Source organism: Achroia grisella, unplaced genomic scaffold (genome assembly GCF_030625045.1).
Source record: "Achroia grisella isolate CSIRO2021 unplaced genomic scaffold, CSIRO_AGI_Agris_v1 utg1581, whole genome shotgun sequence".
In the NCBI taxonomy this organism is placed as follows: Eukaryota; Metazoa; Arthropoda; class Insecta; order Lepidoptera; family Pyralidae; genus Achroia; species Achroia grisella.
In genome coordinates this window covers 12424-36717 of record NW_026712659.1, presented here as the reverse complement: position 1 = coordinate 36717, position 24294 = coordinate 12424, and the positions used below count along the sequence as shown (strand labels likewise).

At 41.1% G+C, this 24294-nt stretch overlaps 2 protein-coding genes across 2 annotated transcripts; both read right to left on the bottom strand.

Annotated features, from left to right (window-relative positions):
- Window positions 1-1522: 1522 nt before the first annotated feature.
- On the bottom strand, window positions 1523-11052 carry LOC131841303 (glutamate receptor ionotropic, kainate 2-like). The gene is made up of 18 exons (XM_059189626.1): window positions 10903-11052; window positions 9003-9175; window positions 8469-8639; window positions 8163-8317; window positions 7856-8055; window positions 7449-7723; window positions 6999-7235; window positions 6618-6681; window positions 5877-6022; window positions 5628-5789; window positions 5212-5411; window positions 4737-4935; window positions 4489-4577; window positions 3952-4033; window positions 3654-3702; window positions 3001-3116; window positions 2388-2609; window positions 1523-1831 (listed from the first exon to the last, which is right to left on the bottom strand). The coding sequence occupies exons 1-18, from the start codon at window positions 10982-10984 to the stop codon at window positions 1550-1552; spliced, it is 2904 nt and encodes a 967-aa protein (XP_059045609.1). The 5' UTR covers window positions 10985-11052; the 3' UTR covers window positions 1523-1549.
- A 711-nt stretch (window positions 11053-11763) lies between these two features.
- Window positions 11764-19765, bottom strand: LOC131841334 (uncharacterized). Its single transcript, XM_059189658.1, has 6 exons — window positions 19052-19765; window positions 18886-19014; window positions 15509-16098; window positions 14791-14981; window positions 13361-14263; window positions 11764-12008 (listed from the first exon to the last, which is right to left on the bottom strand). The coding sequence occupies exons 1-6, from the start codon at window positions 19763-19765 to the stop codon at window positions 11764-11766; spliced, it is 2772 nt and encodes a 923-aa protein (XP_059045641.1).
- Between the last annotated feature and the right edge of the window lie 4529 nt (window positions 19766-24294).

Below are 24294 nucleotides of genomic sequence, written 5' to 3'. Positions count from 1 at the left end.
GAGTACATATATCCTGGCAAGTAACATTCAATTGGGGCTCTATGGACAGGGGCGGATCGTGAATTTGTAGGGCCCTAATTATATTACTCAACTAAAAAAATACACCGACCAGGAATTCCCCGTTCCTTTCAATAGAGGCACACTTGCATGGGTTGATTGATCCCAGGGTTGCCGAGCATATGATAGGTTTTTTTAATATTCTAGATATTTTTTTATAAACTAAATATCATTTCAGTGGGGACTGGGGGCCTTTTGTATCCTCGGGGCCCTGGGCTGCAGCCCAAAAAGCCCTTAGGTAGATCCGTCCCTGTCTATGGTCAGTATCAACAATCATCTCAAGGAGTACGTATATAGTACATACCTACTCCAGTCGCTACTCCCGACTGGTCGTGACACTGTCATTGTACGGTATGCTAGAAGTATCACTGGAATTTCCTGCAGTCTGATATATTGAATTACAATCAGTTAGTTGCTTCTCAATTTATATACTCAAATATTCTATATGGTCACAAAAATCTTCACCTGTTTCCAAAAAACAGCAATATTCACAATAGTAATACTAGATTTAAAAACAAGCTTCCTGTCCCCAAGTATCGTTAAGAAAAAGTCAATAGGTCTGTTATGGGAATAGGTAAAAAAATTTACAATAAGATACCAAAAGATATACTGGAATTACTCTTAAATAAATTCAAAACATCTGTTAAATCATATTTACTGAGCAAAGCCTATTACTCACTAAACGATTACTTGAATGACGAGCGTGCATGGCAATAGTTGGTCATGCACGGGATTTTCATTTAATGTTAGACATAGACACCTATATAAATATACATTGTAAATAAACTGGCTTAAAATTCGCTTTCCACAATCAACTTATGATCCATCGATTCACAGGAAACACGATTGTACTAATTTCTTAATTCTACATATTCATTTCATAAGTATACATATAGAAAGAGAAAAGAACTGACAAGAAACTGAGCGCTATACCTATGTATAGCGCTCAGTTTCTTGTCAGTTCTTCTCACCTCGAAATCATTCCGAACTGACGGTAGATTTGACATATCATAAGAGTCTGTAATAGACCTACATGAATAAAGATATTTTGAATTTGTATATTACTTTGTGGAGCACTATACAAGTTCAGCGGAATAGAAAATAGACCCATTTATCGTTGTCTTATTTAAACTGTTAGTATGGTTCGTTGAGAGGAGTGTGTGCACGCTATAAAATTACCGTGTATAAAATACCTACGTTACAATGTTTTATTACGTCTAATTAAAAAAAATGCACTCTAACTTAATCTTTAATCATTACAAGCAATTGTGTCAATTTGGTTATCCGAAACCGTCAAATATGTAGATATTGTTCAGTATTCGTTCTTCTATTGCTTCTGCTTTCCTATTACATAAAAAAGGTATTATTATTTGCTTTATTCAGAGAATTCAACATACTTACAATGTATTGTACAGTTCATACGAATGAGCTTTGACTTGAATCGTATCCTTGAACGTAATTTTATATGGAGAGGAGTGAGGGCGCTGCACCCTCACGTGGGCGGTGAGAGTGCACGGGCGCGGTCGGGGGTGGCCCGCGGGGGGGTGGGCGAGTGCGAGCGGCGCGCGGCGTGCCTCGCCAGCCGCACGCTGGCCGCGTGCATCGACGAGCGGCGCCGCGCGCGCGGGCCGCACGACGACCGCCGCCGCGCCTCCTCCGCGGCCTCCTCCGCCGCCTCCGCCACCTCCTCCGCCTCCTCCGCGGCCTCCTCGCTGCCCGCCGCCGCCGACGACGAGCGCGGCGCGGACCCGCTCGACGACCCGCTCAGCGGACCCTGCACACGTTAACCGGGTCGCGAGGGGGAGGGGATTAGTAATAGTGTACCATGACAGGTTGACCTCCACGCGGTTCCCCTTGGAAACCGTCGTTATAAATTCTTAGTGAACTCGTCACGACAGACTAACTGACCTGACCTCGTGCTCATCTTATCGTAATTCACTGGTGCCCCGCCAGCGTACTGTACGTCTTTTTTTTATACCACGTAGGTGGCAAAGAAGCATACGGCCCATTTGATGGTAAACGGTTACCGCAGCCTATGGACGCCTGAAACACCATGGGTGTCACGTGCGCGTTGCCGACCCTTAAAAAACCTTAATACACCCTTCCTGAAAACCCCCATGCTGTAGTCTCTCGAGAAAACCTCGGCAGGTAGTTCATTCCACAATGTAAGTGTACGCGGGAGGAAGCTCCTCTGAAACCGCACCGTCCGAGACTACATAGGTTTCATCGTGTGGGAATAAATTCCCTGTCGATGGCGAACGGTACGATGGTAAAAGGTAGCCGTAGGCATCATATGGAACAATTCTTCAGAACAGAGACAGAACACTCACCTGTAGAGGTTTCTCCGATTGCTCGAATCGGAATACGAAACGAATCTCCGACCACAAGCGTCGACTGAACGGCACGTCGGGGTCCCGGGGGTGGCGCCAGGCGGCCCATATCATGTCGCAGCACGAGACCACTATCCCCAGCGCGGAACCCACTACTAATACTACGAACAAGCCCTGAAAGTTTGACATCTTTAGTTCCTCGCTCGATGGATCGTCCCCGACCTGCCGACAAAATATATTCAATATCAAGACTCGTTGCACGACGAATACCAGGCACTGGTGTAGTCTACGGCAATCGTGCTGCAACCGTATCCGCACACCTACGACGAATTAACATAAACAAATACTCAGCTTGTGATAAGATCAACTATATATATAGAGACTATATATATAGTAGAGTGGGTACATCAATATTACATATTGATTTCAATGCACCGCAGGCATCTTGCATCCTGAGAAATTATCGTAACAAGTACCTACTGACTTTGAGTTTATAACTCTACTATGACAGTAGAGTATTCACAGACAAGCCTAAAATTTTCTGGAAGTTTACTATGAACAATTTAGTAGACTTGTATTTGAGTAAATGTGTATAAGAGATGGTAATATGTACATTGCAAGCACCGCCGCCGTGCTTCTCGTTCCACCATTTGTATTTCATCTCGCGCAGCACTCCAGACTCCTGCAGATTCAGTAGCGCCAGGTTCAGCTGGTGTCGATACGGAGAGTCTGCGTATGGAAATTACAAATTTAAATTCAAAATATTTTTATTCATGTAGGTCTATTACAGACTCTTAAGATATGTTAAATCTACCGTCAGTTTGGAATGACTTCGAGATGTGAACAACTGTCAAGAAACTGAGGTTGTGTTCTTTTCAAATAAAGTTGTATCTGTATTATTATAAACAATAATACAGATTCATTTTTATTTTCAAATTTGGGAGAAACGAGTGACCACCAGCATATGCTATTGCAAAACTAAATAGTCTAATCAGTGTTCGTGATACACTCGTGGCCTTGTATACAGCGCCAGATGTCACGACGTAATATGAAGTACGACCAGACAGATCAGTAAGATAGAGTACGTCCAGGGAATGCACAAAATAATTTCATAACTAGGTATTGCGTTTGACTTATTTTTAACGAGAACAGGGAACTTTTATTTTGCGAAGAAAGAGTAGAGTGAGCGTAGAGAGTGCACTAAACTGGTGCCACATGCAAAAACTTGTAGTAGTTGGTGCACTAAGTTACTTAAAAAATACCCACTTTTTTTCATCGCGATGCCGTATCCCTTGCTGTCCAGCAGCGAGCCCACCTGCAACGTTTGATACAGTCAATTCACAGTACACCGACTGCAACAATCGGCTGTGTTGGTTCATCAGTCGCGTTTGTTTCAGCCGCCAAGCAAATTGCTTACTTTGATCAGGTAGCAAAATTTCGGAACAAGTGGCATGACATATTAGCAACTTATTGCGAATTACTACGTACGTGTCTCTATGGCAACATTCTTTTAATTGAATATAAATGATTTAATGCCTAACTCATAGTGTACTATTATTTGTACCATCGTAACTTCGCAGTTGCGCTGTATCGTATACTCGATTGAAGTAGACTCCATAAGGAATGCAAAGTCTTCATTCACCACCCTGTAAACATAGTTTCACTGTAATTTCAGGTCAGTAGACAATGGGTCAGCATCGTAATTGACTACAAAGATTTATTTACTTAAGCACATAACAATTACATGCCATTATTGTAAATAATCATAATCCAACGCGGTATATCGAGGCAGTGCTCCCAAGATACCGGCAGCGTTCCCTTTTTAAATGGACATGCTTATCTTCTGGGTGAAGGAGCTACCAGCTCTAGGGTTGCTGTATCTTCGATGAGCGGTGTCGTAATATTGGTCAGAAACATTTTGTCTTCTGGGCTCAATGGTTCGTTCTCAGATGTGAAGAGCTGAATAAGTGTACAGCGATTTAGTTCAAACTTGATTAAGACAGTGATTGTAACTAGGTTTAATCTGGTTAATATTTGATTATATACTCTATATGTGTATGTATAGTATTTGGTTAGTATGCGGTATAATAATTCCTCTTACTTCTGTATTCCAGAGTTGTTGTCTCCGGGCATGTCGTGTTCGCTCATGTGTTTAAACATTCTTTTGTAGAGCTCGTTTTGTGAATGCTGCAACATTACATAAACATTACTAAAACCATCACGTATCATTTTTACTGCAATACTTGTACAGAACACCGTGATAACCCGATTACAATATTGAGGTAACCCATTCATTTATTTCCATTTGGTAGAGTTTCATGTAGCTATATACAAAGTGATACTTTCCTGGAAGAACGTGTAGGTGGAGCCATTGATTTTAGCGCCGTAGGTGATGTCGAGTTCGTTGTCGGCGAGGTCCTGTACGTTGTGAATGAGTTCGTCGCTGCTCTTGTGCGCGAGCAGCGTGGCCAGGTTGGCCGTGTACGAGCTGGTGATGACCAGCGCGAACAGCCACCACGCGCTCGCCACTGCACGCGTGCCGTAAGCCCTGTGACATGTGTTGCTATGTGACCAATCATAATCAATCATTTCTTTATGTCTACGTAACCTATAATAAGGGAGAACATTTTACAAAATCTTCCACTAAGGTACTTCTGATTTAATTATTTCTATCGAGATCAGCTCGCGTTGCAGGCTGTTTCACTTTATACGTATACTAGAAAGTCTATGATTTTGAATATGAGCTATTTCAAATAATAAAAAAATCATTCGATAAAGACTATCTTTAGAAGTAAATATACAAACAGTCACTGTTTGTACTCACAGAGGAGCAATTTCGGAGCCCTGCAGCAGCATAGCTCCCAGATTGAACCAGAGCGCGTTCTCAAGCGTGAACTGGTTCTCGAGAGCCAGCGGCTCCTCGAGGCACGGGTACGGGTTCTGCCACTCCTCAGGACACAGTCGGCCCACCACATACAGCAGCAGCGATGTACCCAAATATGCAAAGCCCAGACAAATCCAAACCTGTAACCACAGCACAGCATGCTCCTAGATGTTCCTAGATAAAACTCAACATACGTTTGGAACATATTGTAATTAATCCACAAATGATAACAATTTGTTGTTTCTTATCTATTTCGCATTTATAGAGCTTGAATAATATTATATATACATGGACAATTTAATAATACATAAATGAATATCAGAAGACATAACAAACACTAACTAACTCAGACGCACCTCCTTAGAGAACGGCAAAAGAAATGCGAATAATTCCGGCTCTGGAGTCTTAGGTTTTCGGAATAAAATGCTGATGCCGAGGTTCATGAATGGCGTTGAAAAGTCAACTGCCTTCTCGCGTTCCGCCGTGATGGTCAAGTCTGTGATTGCAAAGTCGATTTTCTGTAAATAACATACACAGTGATTGGCTTCAGTTTCAGGAGGTGGGTGGCAGGAGACGGCGGACGTGTAGTGGCGGGTATGACTCACCGGATCGCGCATGAGCTGTCCCAGCATGCCGTCCCACTCGCCGGACACGTTGGTCGGGGAGCCGTACTTGCCGTCCGGCTGTTCCACCAGCGTATACGTGAAATTCAACAGCTCTGATAGCTTACTGATCAATTCCACGCAGAAACCTGAACACGTTTTTACTATTACATTATCTTCAATATCAACATAACTTGACTAAAATATTATCAAAGAGATGTAGGGAATACAAAATGTATGGTTCGTTACAATGTTACTATTCGATTAACCCATTTTTATTTTTCTATTTGTCCAGTGTATAAACCACAGCTATATAACATTAATGTAACAAATATAGACTTATAATAACACATATACAAATGTAGTGTAAATGATTTTATTTTTGTTGTTAAATTTAGGGACTTTTGTACCATCTACATACCAGTCCCATTGTATCCTAAAACTAATCACTGCATTATCTCACCAGTGATCAAATTGCCTTGGCCGCACCGTCCGAAGGATCGGCTAGAACACCGACGCCGGCATCTAATATATTCATTCCATCGTCTGACGTCATTCTATGTCGTAGACTCTGGTTCCTGACACACTCCATCAGCATCAGCAAATGATATATGATAAAATACTTAAAAATGATTATATTGTTGTAAGTACTTTTTCACAATACACAACAGACGTAACCAGGTTTACCTATCACTGCCATTAGCCATACTAACTACTTCTAATAATGTTTTAAATTACATCTACCTTCATAACGATCGTTTCCGGATAGTCTTTGGGACGACTCCTGTCTCATCACATAGGGCTGATTCTGTAAAAGAACTTTTTTAAATTGCTTAACATATGAAATTGGCGTTTTGTAAGAGAGTAACCTAAAGTCGATTTTTTCAAAATTAATATATTTATTTAACAAAATATGTACCATTGCTATTTATACACTTTTGCCATTTCATAGGTAGTTCATTGATACCTTTACTAAAAAAACCATTCGAACGGGAATCAATAAAATCTTTGAAGGCGCTTTGGACTGCCCCATCGGAGTTGAATTTCCCTCTTCCCTTGCAGGCAGTTATTGTATATTAATTAAAGTATATAGGTAGATGGAGTGTGCTCTCTGTGGAGTCGTACCGGCGCGATGAGGATGGTGAAGGTGCGATTGGCGATGGAGATCTGCGAGGGGGGCGGCTCGAGGGGCCCCGCGGGGCGCTGCCAGGCGAGCCCGGTCCCCGGCGACCACAGCGCGGCGCCCTGCAGCCGCCCGCCGCGCTGCAGCTCCGCCACGCGCACCTGCACCTCGCGCCGCCCGCCGTCGCTCTCCCACGACGCGCCGCCGCCGCTCAAGCTCATAGCGCCGCTCCACTCCTCCTGTGTGCACACGCCACCGCCACGTCTATGGACTATAGATCATTTCAGTACATGCACAGTAAACCCTGCTTCGCTTAACGAATCATTCTTAACACGCATTTCGCAGGATGTCTCGAATACGAAAACGGGACTCTAATATAAAACGGAGCCAAAAGTTATGACATAGAAGGCACGGTACGAGGCATCCTAATTCCTAATATATATTAAACTTACGGAGCGCAGGTAATTTAGAAGTGTGTCGGCATGGAAGGAGCCGACGCCGCGATCGCAGGCGCCCTCCCCGAACGTCTGCAGCTGGAGGTAGTCGAGCGCGGCGGTGACGAGGCGGGCGGCGTCGTAAGCCAGCAGCAGCGCGGAGGGTGGCGCCGACATCACCTCCTGCAGCTGCTCCTGGGGCACGTCGCCGCCCAGTCGAGTCACGTACGCGTCGCGCCATCTCTCCATCACTGTCACCACCTCAGACGACTCCAGGTCGAATAACTGCAAAGCTGCATTCAATGATTCGATTACTTTATGGTATACATTTATTGCCATCTGTTTATTACAGTTGTTCATGCACGGGATTAACATTTGAAGATTTTAATTTAAACTCGTATAATTGTGTAGTGTGGTGCACTGACTGGTGATGTTGGCCCCGCCGTGGCTGTAGTTGGCCAGCGGCTGCGTGTGCAGGTCCACGGTGAGCACGATGTACGAGTGCCGCTCGGACAACAGCCCCACGCGCTGCGCCGCGTCCAGCACCAGCCGCGCGCGCTCCGCCTCCTCGCACCACACTATGAAATTCGTACTCCCCGACTTCTTCAGCAGCAACAGCAAGTTCCTGCCGCAAGCACATTATCGTCATATTCGACAACAACCGCCATGTTTGGTTGTGTCCATTCGTCTTCCATTGTGTCACTTCATCTATATTGACGACGTAGGTATCACCTGAGCAGCGCGTCGTCACCGCGCGGGGGCAGCTGGCGCGGGATCAGCGTGAGGTGCTCCGCGTCGGGCGCGATCATAGCCGCGCTGTGAGCACTCCCCTCGTACAGCAGCACCGCCTGCTGCCACGACTTCTCCGCGCAGAGGTCCCGGCATATCTGTCTGGCGAACAAACGGCACAAATATTACACGCTGTACTAATATTATTTTCTAGAGACATAGCTATACATGTTTAAAAGTAAGTTCTCAATGAGTGTCGTAACATTAAAGTTACCAGATAGTTATGGCATAAGAAAGAATAGCGAGCACCTGCGCGAATATATCTTGGTGCGGGTGCAGCGCTAGCGCCTCCCAGGCGTGGTAGAGGGGCGCGGGCGAGAGCAGCAGCAGCGGCTGCCCCGCGCGCGCCGCGCCCTCCCCCGCCAGCCGCGCGGCGCCACCCCGCGCCCCGCTCACCACCGCCACCCCGCCCTGCGCCGCCTGCACACACACGCGGTATATATATAAGTAGGCCTGGCAACTTTTTTATAAGAGAGAAATAAGAAATAAAATATATTCAAGTCTGTGAAGAATATTAAAAAGTATTTTAGAAAAATGAACAAAACTCTTTCAGTGAATGCTGATACAGTTTAAAACAGTATAGTTGGCAACCGTAGTGGTAAGAGTAGCCTCCCGTGCGTCGGTCGAGTCATATAACAATATGATGACACGTCAAGTTACAGTGAATGAACGCAGGCGCAGAATATATTTGCAATTGCAAGTCTCAATATCTGTACTCAATGGGATTTTTATAAAATAATCTTATTGCCAGAAATTGATATTTGAAAACAATATAAAATGTACCTGTGCGCAGACTTGTGCGGGCAGCGCGAGCGGCTCGTCGGGCTCGACGGGCGCGACCCCGGCCTCGGGAGCCCGGGGAGCCCCGGGAGCCCCGGGAGCCCCGGGGGCGTTGCGCGCCGCGTCCACCGCCGCCGCCAGCTGCTGCGCGAGCTGCGGGTCCGCCTCCACCACACCTGCAACCACCACCACAACACGTCACCTCACAACGTGCCATCACACCCACCAGACTACTTATATGTGTATATATATATATATTATACTAGCTGTCCCGGCAAACGTTGTTTTGCCATATAAATTAAAATCGCTATTAAAAAATAGGGGTTGATGCTAGAAGTGTGAAAATTTAGGGTAGTATATATTTTTCAATCATAAATAATAATAAAATGAAAATAAAATATTATGTCGAAAAAATAAAAAACAAATATTTAGGGGTGGATATTCATTACCACTTAGGGGTATGAAAAATAGGTAGTAGCCGATGCTCAGAGAAAATTTCATAAAAATCGATCAAGCCCATAGATAACATATATATTGTAATAGATTGTAATGGAATGGTGCTACGGTCTGCGCTAACGGTTTACGCTGACGGGACCCCAGTGGAGACTGATAACATGAACTTAAGGCAGGGTCAGGTGGCCCCTCGTGACTAATTTAATAGGAATCAATCACGATGGTGACCCGGCGGACCCGGGGGGAGGTCAACGTTACATGTTACATTGCTGGCTCATCTGAATAGGCTGCGCTCATCATCCATACCACTGCTGATCTCCTTCCGCCTATCTGCCGCCTGTATATTTTGTTTAGTAATTACTGTGATATGTATTTATCTTCATTTATCGTTTGCCACATTCATACAGCCACGGTGCCGGTGGTTTAACAGTTTAATTACTGCCTGTGTTAGGATTCGAGTCCTCGCGCGGTACAAATATATATCATGAGTATGATTGTTTGTAGCGATGTGGGTGTTATATATGTATATTTAGTGTGTATTGTTTTATTTTTAAATTATCTAATAATATATATCAGTTGTCTAGTACCTGTAACAAGGTCTGCATAGCTTGCGACCAGATAACTCTATGTAAGTTGACAAAAGACTAAAGAAAAGAGAAAATGCTAATGTATGAATAAATAGTACTAAACAAGTCACCAGCAGCCGTCGTTGATGTTTTGTTTACACGTCAGCGACTCCGAGATTATAGGCAGATAGATAAAAAAACACGTTTCAATTCTTTCAGCTCCTTTTACGTGAAACCTTAACGTACTAACTAACAGGCAAACAAACAGATTTTGTTACGTTATGATGTTACAATATGGTCCAGAAGATATCTTTATTCATGTAGATCTATTACAAACTCTTATGATATATCGTGAAATGTATAAAAATGTATAAAAGAGACATCTGGTATTTTAAAATGCTAACGTTTTGGACTCTCTCTTTTCTCGAACTTTCAATTCTAAGCATTATACAAACGCGTGCAGCGTATTTACCTACTAGCTATACGTGAAGTCAACTGTACTATATTATATTATACTCTCTATAATTGATGTCGTTCGCTTCACTCCAACCGGTTCAGATGGTTTTTCTATTTTCAGCCCAAATACACACATCTGGAGCATCACGTCCACAATACACGTCCATCTACTCGTGTGCACTATTTACTTACCATATATATATACATATACATATATATCTACGGGAGTCGGCCACTGGCATATTGGTTATATAAATATAATTGTTATATTGCGGCGAGTGTAAGTACTAAGATATGTAATTTTAATTATAAATTTGTATTTAAATTTATTTGTTTTATACTTCATTATGTTATGTCGATAGTTTTACCCGACACATATCTCCGTATACCTAATCTATACACAAATAAAATAAAACTACAACACTAACCAATTCGTATGTCTATGTCTGCGCGCGAGTCCGCGCCGCACAACAACACGCCCACCACCAACAAACAGCGGCGGAGCGACATCGCGACGCACGCTCGCCACGTGGCCGGCGCTGCGTCCGCGCTCACACTGCCCACCACCACGACGACGGCGACGACGGCGACGGCGACGACGGCGACGACGGCGACGGTCACGCCGCGCTCCTGTGACCCGCTTCACGATCTATTCTTGACCCGCCGCGCCGCTGCGGCTGCGTCACACGCTCACACCTAGGGTTGTCACATAACCGGGAATTCCGGGATTGTGCTGGAATTTGCGTCTTGTCCCGTGTCCAGTAGACTTTTTTGTCCCGAATTCTGAAGTTTTTTTTATTTCAAATTGGTACGCGAATTAAGTTTGAGTATTTAGGCACTTGCTTATAATGTTTTTATACATTCATTATCGCAATATGAGTGCATTGTTATACATTCTAATTAATTTTCAATTTTGTTATACCTATCTAATGAAAGTATGTATTTGACAATATATGGTATTTTCTTTTTCAAATACATTTTATTTTGTAAATGCTTTCAAAATAAAAAAAACAAGATACTATTTTCTATGGCCACGTATTCTATGGTCCCGGATTTGATAAGTTTCTATCTGGCAACCCTACTCACAGCACACGCCACTAAATTCAATGTTTGTTTACGACCACCAGCCAACTATTTAGGTTGTCGTGCTTTGTGTAGTCTACGGATCTACGGACATCTACCAAATATCTACCCTCATAGGTGCATACAAATTACGACTGTCATTACTCATTTTGTACTCATTACACAGACAATGACGGTCACGTGTTTATATGAACGGTGAGACGGTTTTAAAGCATATCGTATGTTGATGGCAGGCGGGGCAGCATGTGTCGGTGATGCAGCAGTACTATGAGCACGGTGTCGGCGGCGTCCGGGTCCGGGTCCGGGTCCGGGTCCGAGCCCGCGTCCCGCCCGTCCCCGGCGGCCTGCAGCCGGGTCACGCGCGCACACGCTCCCCGCGTCTCACACTCGCCACCCTCCGCACACGTGACCCCGACTGGTGTATCCGTCTGAGAAGCAGCTTCGCAGCAACCTACAATATTGTTCAATAGAAATAGAAATAGAAATAATCTTTATTCAAATAAACTCATTACAAGCACTTTTGAATAGTCATATTTTGATTCCACCACTCATTCGGAATGCAGATTCATCACAAGAAGAATGAGCAAGAAACTTGTGTGTTGCTCTTTTTAATAGACGTTTTTTTATATAAATAATTACAGTGTAACAAGTAAGAGGTATGCGATTATCAACATAGAAATCGCTACGCACTCATTATTAGTGTAATCAGATAATATTGTCAGTGCTATGTATAGATTTAAAGTTTTTCTATAAAAACATTATTATCGTTAACGAATTCTTCAATTTTATAGTAAGCTTGCAAAGGAAGTATTTTATTTGACATTTAAATCTTTTTTCAGGCAGATTTATAACATACTCTGGTATTTTATTGTAAAACCTTACGCAATTGCCATAAAACGAATTACTAACTTTAGCCAAACGTAAGCTTTTATTGGTGCAATCATTAACTCTTTTGAACCTGTCTATATTCTTCCTGGCATACATGATATTTTCATAAATATATTGAGAAGTAACGGTGAGGATATTTGATTCCTTAAAGCACTCTCGTAAAGACTCCCTGGAACCCGTACTATAAATGGAGTTCAGTTTCTGTTTATTTTGATTGAAATGAAAATTAAAATGAAATCATTCGTCATACTCGAGAACGGGTGCTGCTTGTGGGGATTGGTCTGCTCGGGCTGATTAGACTATTTGCTTTAGCAATAGCATATGCTGGTGGTCACTCTATTCTCACAAATTTGAATTTAAATGAATTTGTATTCAAATTCAAAAATCATTCATGTAGGACATTTTATCCGCTTATGAACGTCATTGTACAATAGTATTATTGTAACATCTACAACATTCATTTGAAAACACAAGTACACTATACTACAAGAGTGCAATTTATAATTCACTGTTTACTTTGATGAATTTTCATTCTGTTTCGATTCGGTTTAATCGTCCCTATTACGAGTATTAGTCGTATTACGTATTACGAGACCGTTGTATATTAACTTTACAATCGTAAAACATGGAAGTACAAGTGCACCCAATTAATAACTTCATTAATTATGTATTTCAGTTCTGCTTCTGTATTAGCTGCAGTTAGAAAGCCATTCACATAAAAAATATTTGTGATTGTATTGGCAATTAATGGATCCGAGCTTTCCTTCGATAGCTCCACTAAACATGTTTAAATATGGCGCTGAAGCCGAACCGTGCCGTACGTTTGTATTGGCATACATTCGTCGCCTCGCCAAATCTCCACAAGTACATTACAATGTCTGATCTCATGACGTTCTAATTTATTTTAAAATGTACCTGTTTTATGAATCTCGACGGGGTTTCGTGTTTCCTTTCCGGGTCTATATTTTCCAAGGTGACATCGTATGGACGTGGCTGTCAGGAAGTATGCTCTGGTGTTGCGCGCCGGCCGGCACACGCACACCCACACCCTGGGGCCCAGCGAGAGCGCCACGCACGCGCCCGCCGACAGCGACACGCAGCCGCACAGCGTGCTCGTGCGCGCCGCCGTGGCCGCGTACAGCGGGAAGAACGCCACCCACGTCACGCACGTGGCGTACGCGGCCGCGCCCACGAACCGCGTCTCGTTGAAGTTGTGGGGCAGCCGGCGCGTGCGCACCGCCGCCGCCACGCACGCCGCCAGCAGCACCAGCGCCGGCGCCAGCGGCGGCAGCTGCGCCGCGGCCAGCTCGCCGCCGCACGTGAGCACGGCCCGCGCGCGCCCCGGGTGCACCAGCCGGGTCGTCGGCGGCCACCGTACCGCGCTCCACGCAGCCGTAGCGATCCCGGGCGCGCTCAGGCCCAGCCAGGTCCATACCTGTGCGCGCGACGACAGCAAGCGGGGACGCATCGTCGGCCGCTTCTCCACAGCCGTCACGAGGCGTGCGATCCGCAGAGTGCGCGCCAGGATCGCGGCGTACACCCCGGCGAGGGCGGGCGCGGCCAGCCGCACTAGTGCACAGGGCACCGTCGCGGGGCGCAGCGCGGCCGCCAGCGCGGCGCTGTGGCAGACCGCCGCCGAGCACAGCAGCAGGGCGCACAGCTCCCGCGACGCCGACTTCACGACGGGCGTAGCGCGGTGACGCCACAACGTGGCGCCGCTCACCACCACCGCGGCCAGCCCTACACCACCGGCCGCCATGGCTACGATCCGCGCCCAGTGACCGTCCGTACCCCACTCCACTGCCGAGGGCAGGCATCCTTAAAATAGTATAGTAATCATATTTATTAACTAGCTATACCCACGACTTCGTTCGCGTGGAATATAACTTTATTTTTTTTTAAATAAAAGTAGCCTAAGTTACTCCTTGCTACATCAGTTACCCGTCTAAAAAAATCTCGTCAAAATCGGTCCAGTCATTTCAAAGATTACCCCGAACAGACTGACAGACCAAAATTGTAAAAAAAAAATTTTGGTGTGTGTACTGTATTTATATTCATCTGTTTATCACCGATGTGTTGTTAGTTGCATATTTCAACCTACTATGTAGTCTGTACAGGACGCTCTGCTCTACTCTCGCTTCGGTAGGAAGGTTACAGAAAACTTTAGAGGGTACCAAAACATAGTGTTCAGAGTAACCCCACATTTTGGCATCTTTTTCTGACGAGAGGTAGGTACTATTATCGCGAGTTGTGGTCGCCAAGGGTGACAGAAGCTATTGCTCTGAGTAAGTGACTAGACTGGACGTGCGGCGGGCGGCAGGGCGGTGGTATGTGGTAGTACGCACGCAGGCGGCGCAGGTCGGGCCTGTGTCCGGGCGCACAGAGGCGGCAGCCGGCGGCGGGCGGCGCGGCGGTGACAGCGAGCGGCGCGCACGTGACGCACGCCCAGCAGCAGCGCGCGCGGCCCTGCCCCACGCGCGCCCACTGCCCCACGCCGCACGCCGCCGAGCACGCCGCCCGCACGCCCACACCGCGCCTGTACAGTGTACAGTGTACAGGGTACAGGGTACAGGGTACAGGGTACACACACCGAACCAAACTCTACACTGTACCATGTACAGTACCATGCTAGTAGTACGCCACGCGCCAGTACAGACACTCCCTTGGATACTCTACTTCAACTTCAAGTTACTTGAATCATTGTTACTAGTAGTATGTTGAAAGCATTGAATTGTGCACAAGTACAGCTTCATTGTGTACTGTATTTAAATATTTAAATAAATAAAATGCTAAATTGCGCTTCACATTTAATTAGGCCGTTCCCGCCATTTTTACAATCAGGCTCTGTCAACTGCACAGAGTACGTTATGAACAATATTAATTATGCCAAAGACTATATATACTACAATCCCTCCCCCAATTATTTTAAAAATTATACAAATTTTATATTTTACACAAATTACATTTTAAAACTAATACTTATAATTAACTTTTTTGTTTCTCGTGGATCTTATTGGATTACGGCCTCTATTTATAACATTGGGCACTGCTTCTGTAACTAACATATCGTCAGCTCGAGTATCCTCCGCTATTTTCGTTATAGTGGTTGAATCTGATAGACCAGATATTCCTTCTCCTGGGTCTATATCTATGAGCGGTGATGTTATTGTTCCCATGATTCCTTCATTGGCTACTTTTGTAGAACTCTCTTCTGGTATGAATGATTCAACATGTGATGCTTGCGATGGATGTGTGATATGTGACGGTTTTGATGACTGTGGATTGCAGATATTTGGATCTGTTATTATCTCCTCCGGAACTACTGATTGATATACTGTCTCTGGAACTGTCTCCTCGTTTCCATTTCTGTTTGTTCCTTCTGTACTAGAGTATTCTCCATTTAAACTAACCTCGTCTGAACTTTGACGTGAAATTGGCCCTTTGTATGACAATAACTGATCCACATGTTTTCTTACATAACAATTTAAATCATGCACAAAAATAACATACATCCTAGAACCGATTTTTCGTTGTACAGTTCCCAATTTCCAAATATATTTCATACCATTTTTAAATACATGTTTCACCAATACCTTACTTCCTATCGAAAAATCTGTTCTGCGATGTCCCCCATACTGCTTACTCTGTGAGATCTGTTTAACAAAAACATTATTTTGAGCTGTGGATGCTAACGACACTACTGGAGTATTTTCAGGTAGAATAACACGTAATAAGTCAAACCGACAGCGCAGTGGCCGCCCTAATAATAATTTAGCAGGTGAAAATCCGGTGGTACAGTGTGTTGAATTGCGATAATTGAACAAAAAATTGTTTAATTTTTTTACAATATCTCTTACATGCGTATTTTCTTTTAATATATTCCGTACTGCCCTTTTTATTGTTTTTACGCTATTTTCAGCCTGACCATTAGACTCTGGGTGGTATGGTGATATTGTAATATGTTTTATACCATTCAAGTCACAAAAATCTTTGAACTGACTAGAACAAAAATTCATTGCATTGTCTGTCACTAACGTATGAACTAATCCGAACCTGCTAAACATCTCATCTAATTTATTTATAACTGACAAAGTGTCAGTTCCCGACATCAAAAAACACTCAATCCATTTTGAATGGGCATCGACAGCTACCAAAAATTGGTACTTATCAATTGAAAACATGTCCAAGTGAATACGTTTCCAAGGTTCTGTCGGAAATGACCACTGTGCGAGAGGCGAACGGGGAGGTGAACTACGAAAAGAGTTGCATAAGCTGCACGAACCTATTTTCTCTTCAATGTGTCTGTCAATATTAGGCCACCAAAATCTAGCCCTCGCCTAAGTTTTCGTTCGAACTACACCGAAATGTGAACTATGCAATTCATTTAATATGCGCTCTCTAAACTTATGCGGTATTACTACTTTGTGACCTCGTAAAATACACTTATTTTCAAACGATAATTCAAAACGACACATAAAGTATTTTAACATCCATGTCCGACATCTTAGGAGGCCAACCCGTATTAATATAATAAGCTACTTTCTTTAAAATTTCATCTAATCCCGTTTCCTTTTTTATATCCTCTACTGTTATTGGTTTTAAAATAGAATCGTCAATAAAGTTTATATAAGTCGTACGATCAATATCAAAATCATCTTCACTGTCGAGCAAACCTACGGAACTTACACTACGCGATAAAAAATCTGCTACATTATTATCGCCCTTGATGTATTCAATTTTAAAATTATATGCTGATAAAAATAAAGCATAACGCTGCAGTCTATTAGCTGCCATCTCTGGTATTCCTTTTTTATTACCAAAGATTGATAATAAAGGCTTGTGGTCTGTACGCAAAATAAAAGGTACAGATCTTCCATATAAATAATGATGGAATTTTTTAATTGCAAATACAATGGAAGTAGCTTCTTTTTGTATTTGTGCATAATTACGTTCCGTTTTAGACAAGGACCGAGACGCGTAGGCCACCACCCGCTCGGTGCCGTCGGGTTGTCTCTGCGCCAGCACTGCTCCTAGACCTAGCGGCCCGGCGTCCGCTGTCACTATGGTCTCGTACTCTGGACTGCAATGAGCTAATACCCGATCCTATGACAATTCTAATTTTATTTTATTAAAAGCAGAATTCTGCTCCTCTCCCCAATTCCATTTTGTGTCTTTTTTTAATAATGCATGTAAGGAGCTCAACACACTAGACGTATTAGGAACAAAACATCTATAATAGTTCACCATCCCTAAAAATGATTTGAGCTCTGTAACATTCTTCGGACAACTACAATTTAAAATAGCCTTCACCTTACTTTCAGCTTTATGTAAACCATTACGATCTATACGAAAACCTAAGTATTCTACGCTATCCTTAAATAGTTCACATTTTTCTCGTTTTAACCGTAGACCTGCTTCCTGTAATCTTCCTAAAACCTGTTCCAACCTTTCGAGATGTTGTTCCTTAGTACATCCTGTGACTAAAATATCATCTAAAAATATACATGTACCCTCTATATCTGCCAGTAACTGTTCCATTGTCCGCTGGAAGATAAAAGGTGCGTTAGACAAACCAAACACTAACCTATTATATACAAATAAACCTTTGTGGGTGTTAATACATGTTAAATATTTAGAATCATCTAATTCTAGCTGATTATAGGCCCTACACAAATCTAATTTAGAAAATTGCAACCCTCCATGTAGTTTTGCAAATAAATCTTCAATGCGTGGCAATGGATAGTTTTCCATCAGTAATGCTTTGTTCAGCGTTACCGAAAAATCACCACAAATCCTTATACCGCCATCTGACCGTAACACAGGAACGATGGGTGTGGCAAATTCGGAATGTTCTACTTTTTCTAAAATACCTAAATTCGACAATCGTTGCAACTCGTTTTCTACTTTTTGTTTTAATGCCAAAGGTACCGGACGAGCCTTAAAAAACTTTAAATGTACGTCGGGTTTTATTTTAATATTAATCTTATATTTATTAAATGTACCTAATTCATTTTTAAATAGCGTTTCGTACTTTTGCATCAAAAATATATCAACATCTTTTTCTAAATAGTTACAATTGTGTAATTGACTACACAACTTTAAATTAAATATGCTTATAAAATCCCGACCTAACAATGTTGGTTGATTTCCGTCCGTAGCAATAATAAATAATTTAATCAACTTAGTACACCTCTCAAAAGTGATCGGCAGAGATACGTATCCCAACGGCGATATTTTACTTCCATTATAGCAATTCAACACCACATTACACGACTTAAGGTTATATTTACTTTTAAAACACAACTCGTATATGTGAGCCGGCAGGACTGACACCGCGCTGCCGCTATCTATCTCGCATAGAACGTCGCTATGGCCTATAGACACCACCTGGCGCATCGGTTTTCCGTCCACACACTCTATACTAAGTAAATTAAAATTACCTTCAACCATGTCGTCGTGATCATCCACAGCCAAGTATTTACAATTTTTAACCTTAGATTTACACATTCGTTGTAAATGACCTTTGTTATTACACTTTCGACATATGAACTCAGCATAACGACACTTTTCTTTTGTATGGTTTTTATACCCACACACTTCACAAACCACATTTTGATTAACACTATGACGAGCAGTTAAATGTAACCGGCGAAGCTCCGCCGCCGCCGCCGCTTCGGTGCGGGCGGTGCGCAGCGCGTAAATCGGCTCCTCCTGGAGCTGAGGCCGCCGCGAGCCAGCCGCGCCGTCCGCGCTCTCTTCTGTCTGCGACGCTTGCAATGCGATCCGGGCACACCGTACATTCTGCGCTATTTCTAACGCCCTATTAAACGTTAGCGTATCAATGGATTCTGCAAATAATTTCTCTTTCTCTCTTGCGTTTTCCAATCCCAGTACAAAACGATCTCTCAAAGCGGTCTCCAGCTCTGTTTTAAATCCACAATACTGCGCTAAATGTCGCACTCGTGCCGCCCATTCAGCCAAATCTTCTCCTAACCGTTGTTCTGCCTTATAAAATTGATAACGTTCTGCAAATGTACTCTTTCTTGAAGAAAAATGAGTATCTAATTTCTCCAAGAGATATTTATATTCTTCACTTTCTAATGGCGTAGGAAAAATGATATCCCGCGCTACGCGGTATGTGTCTTCCACCAAAGCCGTTAATAATAATGCTCGCCGTTTTATTCCACTTTTATCATTCTCTTCATTAATATCATTTGCGGTGCAGTACTGAATAAATCGACTTTTGAATATGCTCCATTCCTGAGAGCGGTGGTCAAAGGTGAGGCTACCGCCGAACATTATGTTTCCGTAACCAGCCATTACATACATTAACAATACAATTTTATTAATGCAGACTTAATTACACACGTGAATTATTACTCGTCGCCAATTTGTACTGTATTTAAATATTTAAATAAATAAAATGCTAAATTGCGCTTCACATTTAATTAGGCCGTTCCCGCCATTTTTACAAAACAGGCTCTGTCAACTGCACAGAGTACGTTATGAACAATATTAATTATGCCAAAGAGAAAAAAAAAGCGCGGGAACGCTTGAAAGGAAGCGCGCTATTATAAAAATTTTATTTTATTTTATTTGGTTTATTCAATTGTATATCGTATATATTGTGGTTAAAATAAAATAAATAACCCACAACATGGGGAAGAGTAGAAGAAAGCGTAAAAAGCCTGTATCTCCAGATGATCCAGATAGTGACTGCAAATCTTCAACTTCATCCGAATCTGACGAAGTGGAATTAGATCAGAAAGAACTGTATAAAACTTATTTTGTCACGGATTATCATAGACGTTATCCAGAGGATTCCGGTGCAACTGAATTCGTTGTATTCGTTGAGTCTAGTGACCCTAAAACTATAATAGGCTCTAGAGACCTTCTATCTCTTTCATCTTGTTTAAAAAGGTTTAATAAAGGAGTCAAGTATCTCAGAAGCTTAAATAAGTATAAAATAGGAGTATATTTTGAGAAACCTGGCCTTGCAAATGCTTTCCTAAATAATTTTACCTTTCTTAAAGAATACCAATTTAAAGCGAGTATACCAGCTGGATCCACAGAAGTTACAGGAGTCATTAGGAATGTCCCATTAAACCTATCCAATAAGAAGATATATACCATGATATCAAGTTATAAAAAAATTATATGTGTTCGGCGGTTTCTACGTAAAGTTAAAAATGATACTAACTTTTTTCTACAGCCAACTCAGACCATAGCAATCACTTTTGCAGCTTCAGTTCTTCCAGATTATGTGGACCTTGAAGGATGGCGACACGATATATCACCATACATCGCTCCTGTGAAGCAGTGCTTCCGTTGTTTGAGGTATGGACATCTAGCTAAATATTGTAAAAATGCAGAGACATGCTCCATATGCAAAGGAAGTCATAATTTTAAAATATGCGATACACCAGTAGAAAATGCCAAATGTTTCCATTGCGATGGTAATCATGTTAGTATTTCCTCCAAATGTCCAATCAAACAAAAAAAAATTATAGAAAACAGAAACAAAGCTCAAACATCTTCATATGCAGATGTATTTAAATCTTTCCCATCACTAGGTACTAGACAGAATAAATATAATAATGATTTGATTTCTTTTCTTAAAAATGATGATAAATCTCTTGGTCTCTTAGTAGAGTCCATAGTAAAATTGATTACATTAAATAAAACTCAAAATACTTCAATTTGCACAAAAAATTTATTAGACATTCTTACTGAAAATTTCAGTAACAAAAACATTAGCTCTCAAAATTCACCTTAAATAATTTAAATATAGCTCAGTGGAACGCTCAAAGTCTGCTGAGCAATCGACATTTACTCACACATTTTCTTTACAGTAATAACATACATATTGCACTTTTATGTGAAACTTGGCTTCGGCCACATCATAAATTAAAAATAAAGGGTTATAAAATAGAACGCAATGACTCAGGTAATTACCACAACGGTGTTGCTATTATCATACATGAAAACCTTCATTATAATAGAATTAATATGTTTTCTGACGATTCAATACAAACTTTAGTCATTCAGATCATTATAAACAATGAAAAAATATCATTAGCTACTATTTATTGCCCCACCAATTGTTCAGTACCTTTCACAAAATCTAAACTTGTTAACTTTGTAAATAATACTCCTAAGCCTTTTATAATTGCTGGTGATTTTAATGCACATCACACCATTTGGGGTTGTGATTCAATTAAACCCAGAGGTAGAGATATTTTAGAAACTTTAGATGAATGTAACCTAGTTTTATTAAACGATGGTCATGTCACTACTGTAGGTAGTCATATTTGGAAGCCAAATGGCTTGGATTTAACCATAGTTAGTCCTTCTTTATCCCTTTCATGTAACTGGTATGTTTACGAAGATCCGTTAGGTAGTTATCATTTGCCAACAATAACACAATTAAATTTACAATATTCCAATTTTTCTTGTAAAGGAGCAAATAATTGTGTATCAGTTCCAGTAAATCGGCGTAACTTGCGACTTGTAAACTGGGACAATTACAGTAAAATTGTTAATTCCAAATTACAAGGCTTTTCTGTCAATGAGAGCGATCCGTGTTCAACATATGACACTTTTTGTAATATTATTTTAAATTCTATTGATATTGTTCTAAATAAGAGTTCATCGGCACATCAAAAACAATACAATTGTAATTCTTCTAGCAATTCTAAACTATCAAAATATAAGCATCCTCCAGTACCATGGTGGAATGACACTTGTGCAACAGCTGTTCGTAAAAGTAAACAAGCATATATAGATTTTAAATATGATCCTACCACAGATAATTATATTAAGTTTAAAAGATTGCAAGCGGAAAAAAAACTTACTATTAAAACTGTGCGTTTACAAAGTTGGCATGAATACTGTTCTAATTTAAACAGAACCACTTCTATATCTAATGTTTGGACAAAAGTTCGAAAATTTAATAAGAAATATATAAATAAACCTCGCACTTACAACTCAGGTAACGATGATATGTGGTTAAATGAATTTTTACACAAATATACTCCAGATTACGTTGCGAGCCCTTTTACAACAGTTCCTAACAATTCTGATAAAGCTAAAGATATTTTCTTTGATAAACCTTTCAAATTAGCAGAGCTTCAATCAGCATTAAAATCAAGAAGGGACACAGCAGTTGGGTTGGATAATATTTCATACAAAATGTTGAAAGCATTAAATGGTAACAATTTAAATACCTTCTTAATTATTATAAATTTATTATGGTATAACTCTATAATTCCAAAAGAATGGAAAACAGATTATCTTATTCCTGTGTTAAAGCCTAATAAAAATTTATATGTTGCTGATTCTTATCGGCCCATTACATTAACATCGTGTATAGGAAAAGTTTTTGAACAATTGCTTAAACAAAGACTAGAGTTTTATTTCGAGTCTCAAAATCTATTGCCGTCGAATCAATTTGGATTCAGACGAGGATTTTCAGCTCGGGAAAGCTTAGGGCATTTTTATATCGATATTAAGAAAGCTTTAGAAAATAATCAACATTTGGTAGCAATTTTTCTGGATATAGTGGGTGCATTCAATAATGTAAATCCGAAGATTTTGGCAGATATCTTAATTTCTGTCGGAGTTTCAAATAAACTAGCAATATGGTTATATAATTTTATGAATGGTCGAAAATTATACGTTAAAGTTAGTAATGTTTCATGTATAGGTCCTCGCTTATCTCATGTAGGAGTATCACAAGGTGGTATACTCAGTCCTTTATTATATATTATTTATGTTCATAGAATTAATGATGCTTTAGGGCCTTATGTCCATAATCTCCAATTTGCTGACGACTTAGCTGTATATTGTTATGGTGACAATATTGTGGATACATTATCCAAAATCAATATTGCTCTTAGTAATCTTTCAGTATATTTTTCTTATGTAAATTTGGAAATCAGTCCTTCTAAAAGCAAAATGGTAGTGTTTAGTAATAACAATTTAAATATAGACTCATCTAGTCAGGTGAAATATATGAGCGCTATTATTCCAGTAGAGCCAGAAGCAAAATTTTTAGGTGTAATATTTCAAAATAATTTAAGTTTTAAAAAATATGTCGATTGTGTATCAGATAGAGCCATGATGTCCACTAATATTCTCAGATCTTTGGTCGGCACTACTTGGGGAGCAGACCCTAAAATTCTGTTAATTCTTTACAAGTCGCTGGTTCGAACGCATTTTGAATATGCGTTCTTCTGTTTTTGTAACAAAGAAAAATATGTTGATAAATTAGAAAAACTCCAAAATATAAATTTAAGATTAATTTTGGGAGCCATGAGCACATCACCAATAAATTCGTTGCAAGTTGAATGTAATATGCCCCCATTGCCGTTACGTTTTGAATTGCTAAAACTTATGTTTTTACTGAAACTTTATTCTGTTCATGATAACCAATTATTACATAAATTAAAAAATCCATCCTCTCCTAATAATTTCCTCTCTAATAATATAACTGAAATTATTAAAAGTCTACATAACTCCAACATATTTATTAATCAGAAATTAGTTCACAATAGCAATTCATATGATTGTAATTTTTTTAAAACCCCCATTTTTATAAATAAGAATTTACATAATAAATATGATGTCTATGATTACATATCTCAATGGAACAATTATAGGCATATGTATACGGATGGTGCTAAAAATAAAGACTGCACGGCTATTGCTGTTTATGATGCCAAGGAAAAAATATCATTCGGTACAAAAATATCGAATAAATCGAGCATATTTACTGCTGAAGCTTACGCTATTATCTCAGCGCTAGACTATATTGGTGAAACGAACAATAATGATAAATGGGTCATATT

Coding starts and splice junctions, on each gene's coding strand:
- LOC131841303 (XM_059189626.1), bottom strand. CDS start 10,984: ATGTCGCTCCGCCGCTGTTTGTTGGTGGTGGGCGTGTTGTTGTGCGGC. Junction 7,724..7,855: donor CGGCGGGGCCAACATCACCA/GTCAGTGCACCA, acceptor CATTGAATGCAG/CTTTGCAGTTATTCGACCTG. Junction 3,703..3,951: donor GCAACTGCGAAGTTACGATG/GTACAAATAATA, acceptor CAAACGTTGCAG/GTGGGCTCGCTGCTGGACAG.
- LOC131841334 (XM_059189658.1), bottom strand. CDS start 19,765: ATGGCTGGTTACGGAAACATAATGTTCGGCGGTAGCCTCACCTTTGAC. Junction 16,099..18,885: donor TCACGACGACATGGTTGAAG/GTAATTTTAATT, acceptor TTTGTTAAACAG/ATCTCACAGAGTAAGCAGTA. Junction 14,264..14,790: donor GCCCGACCTGCGCCGCCTGC/GTGCGTACTACC, acceptor TACTATTTTAAG/GATGCCTGCCCTCGGCAGTG.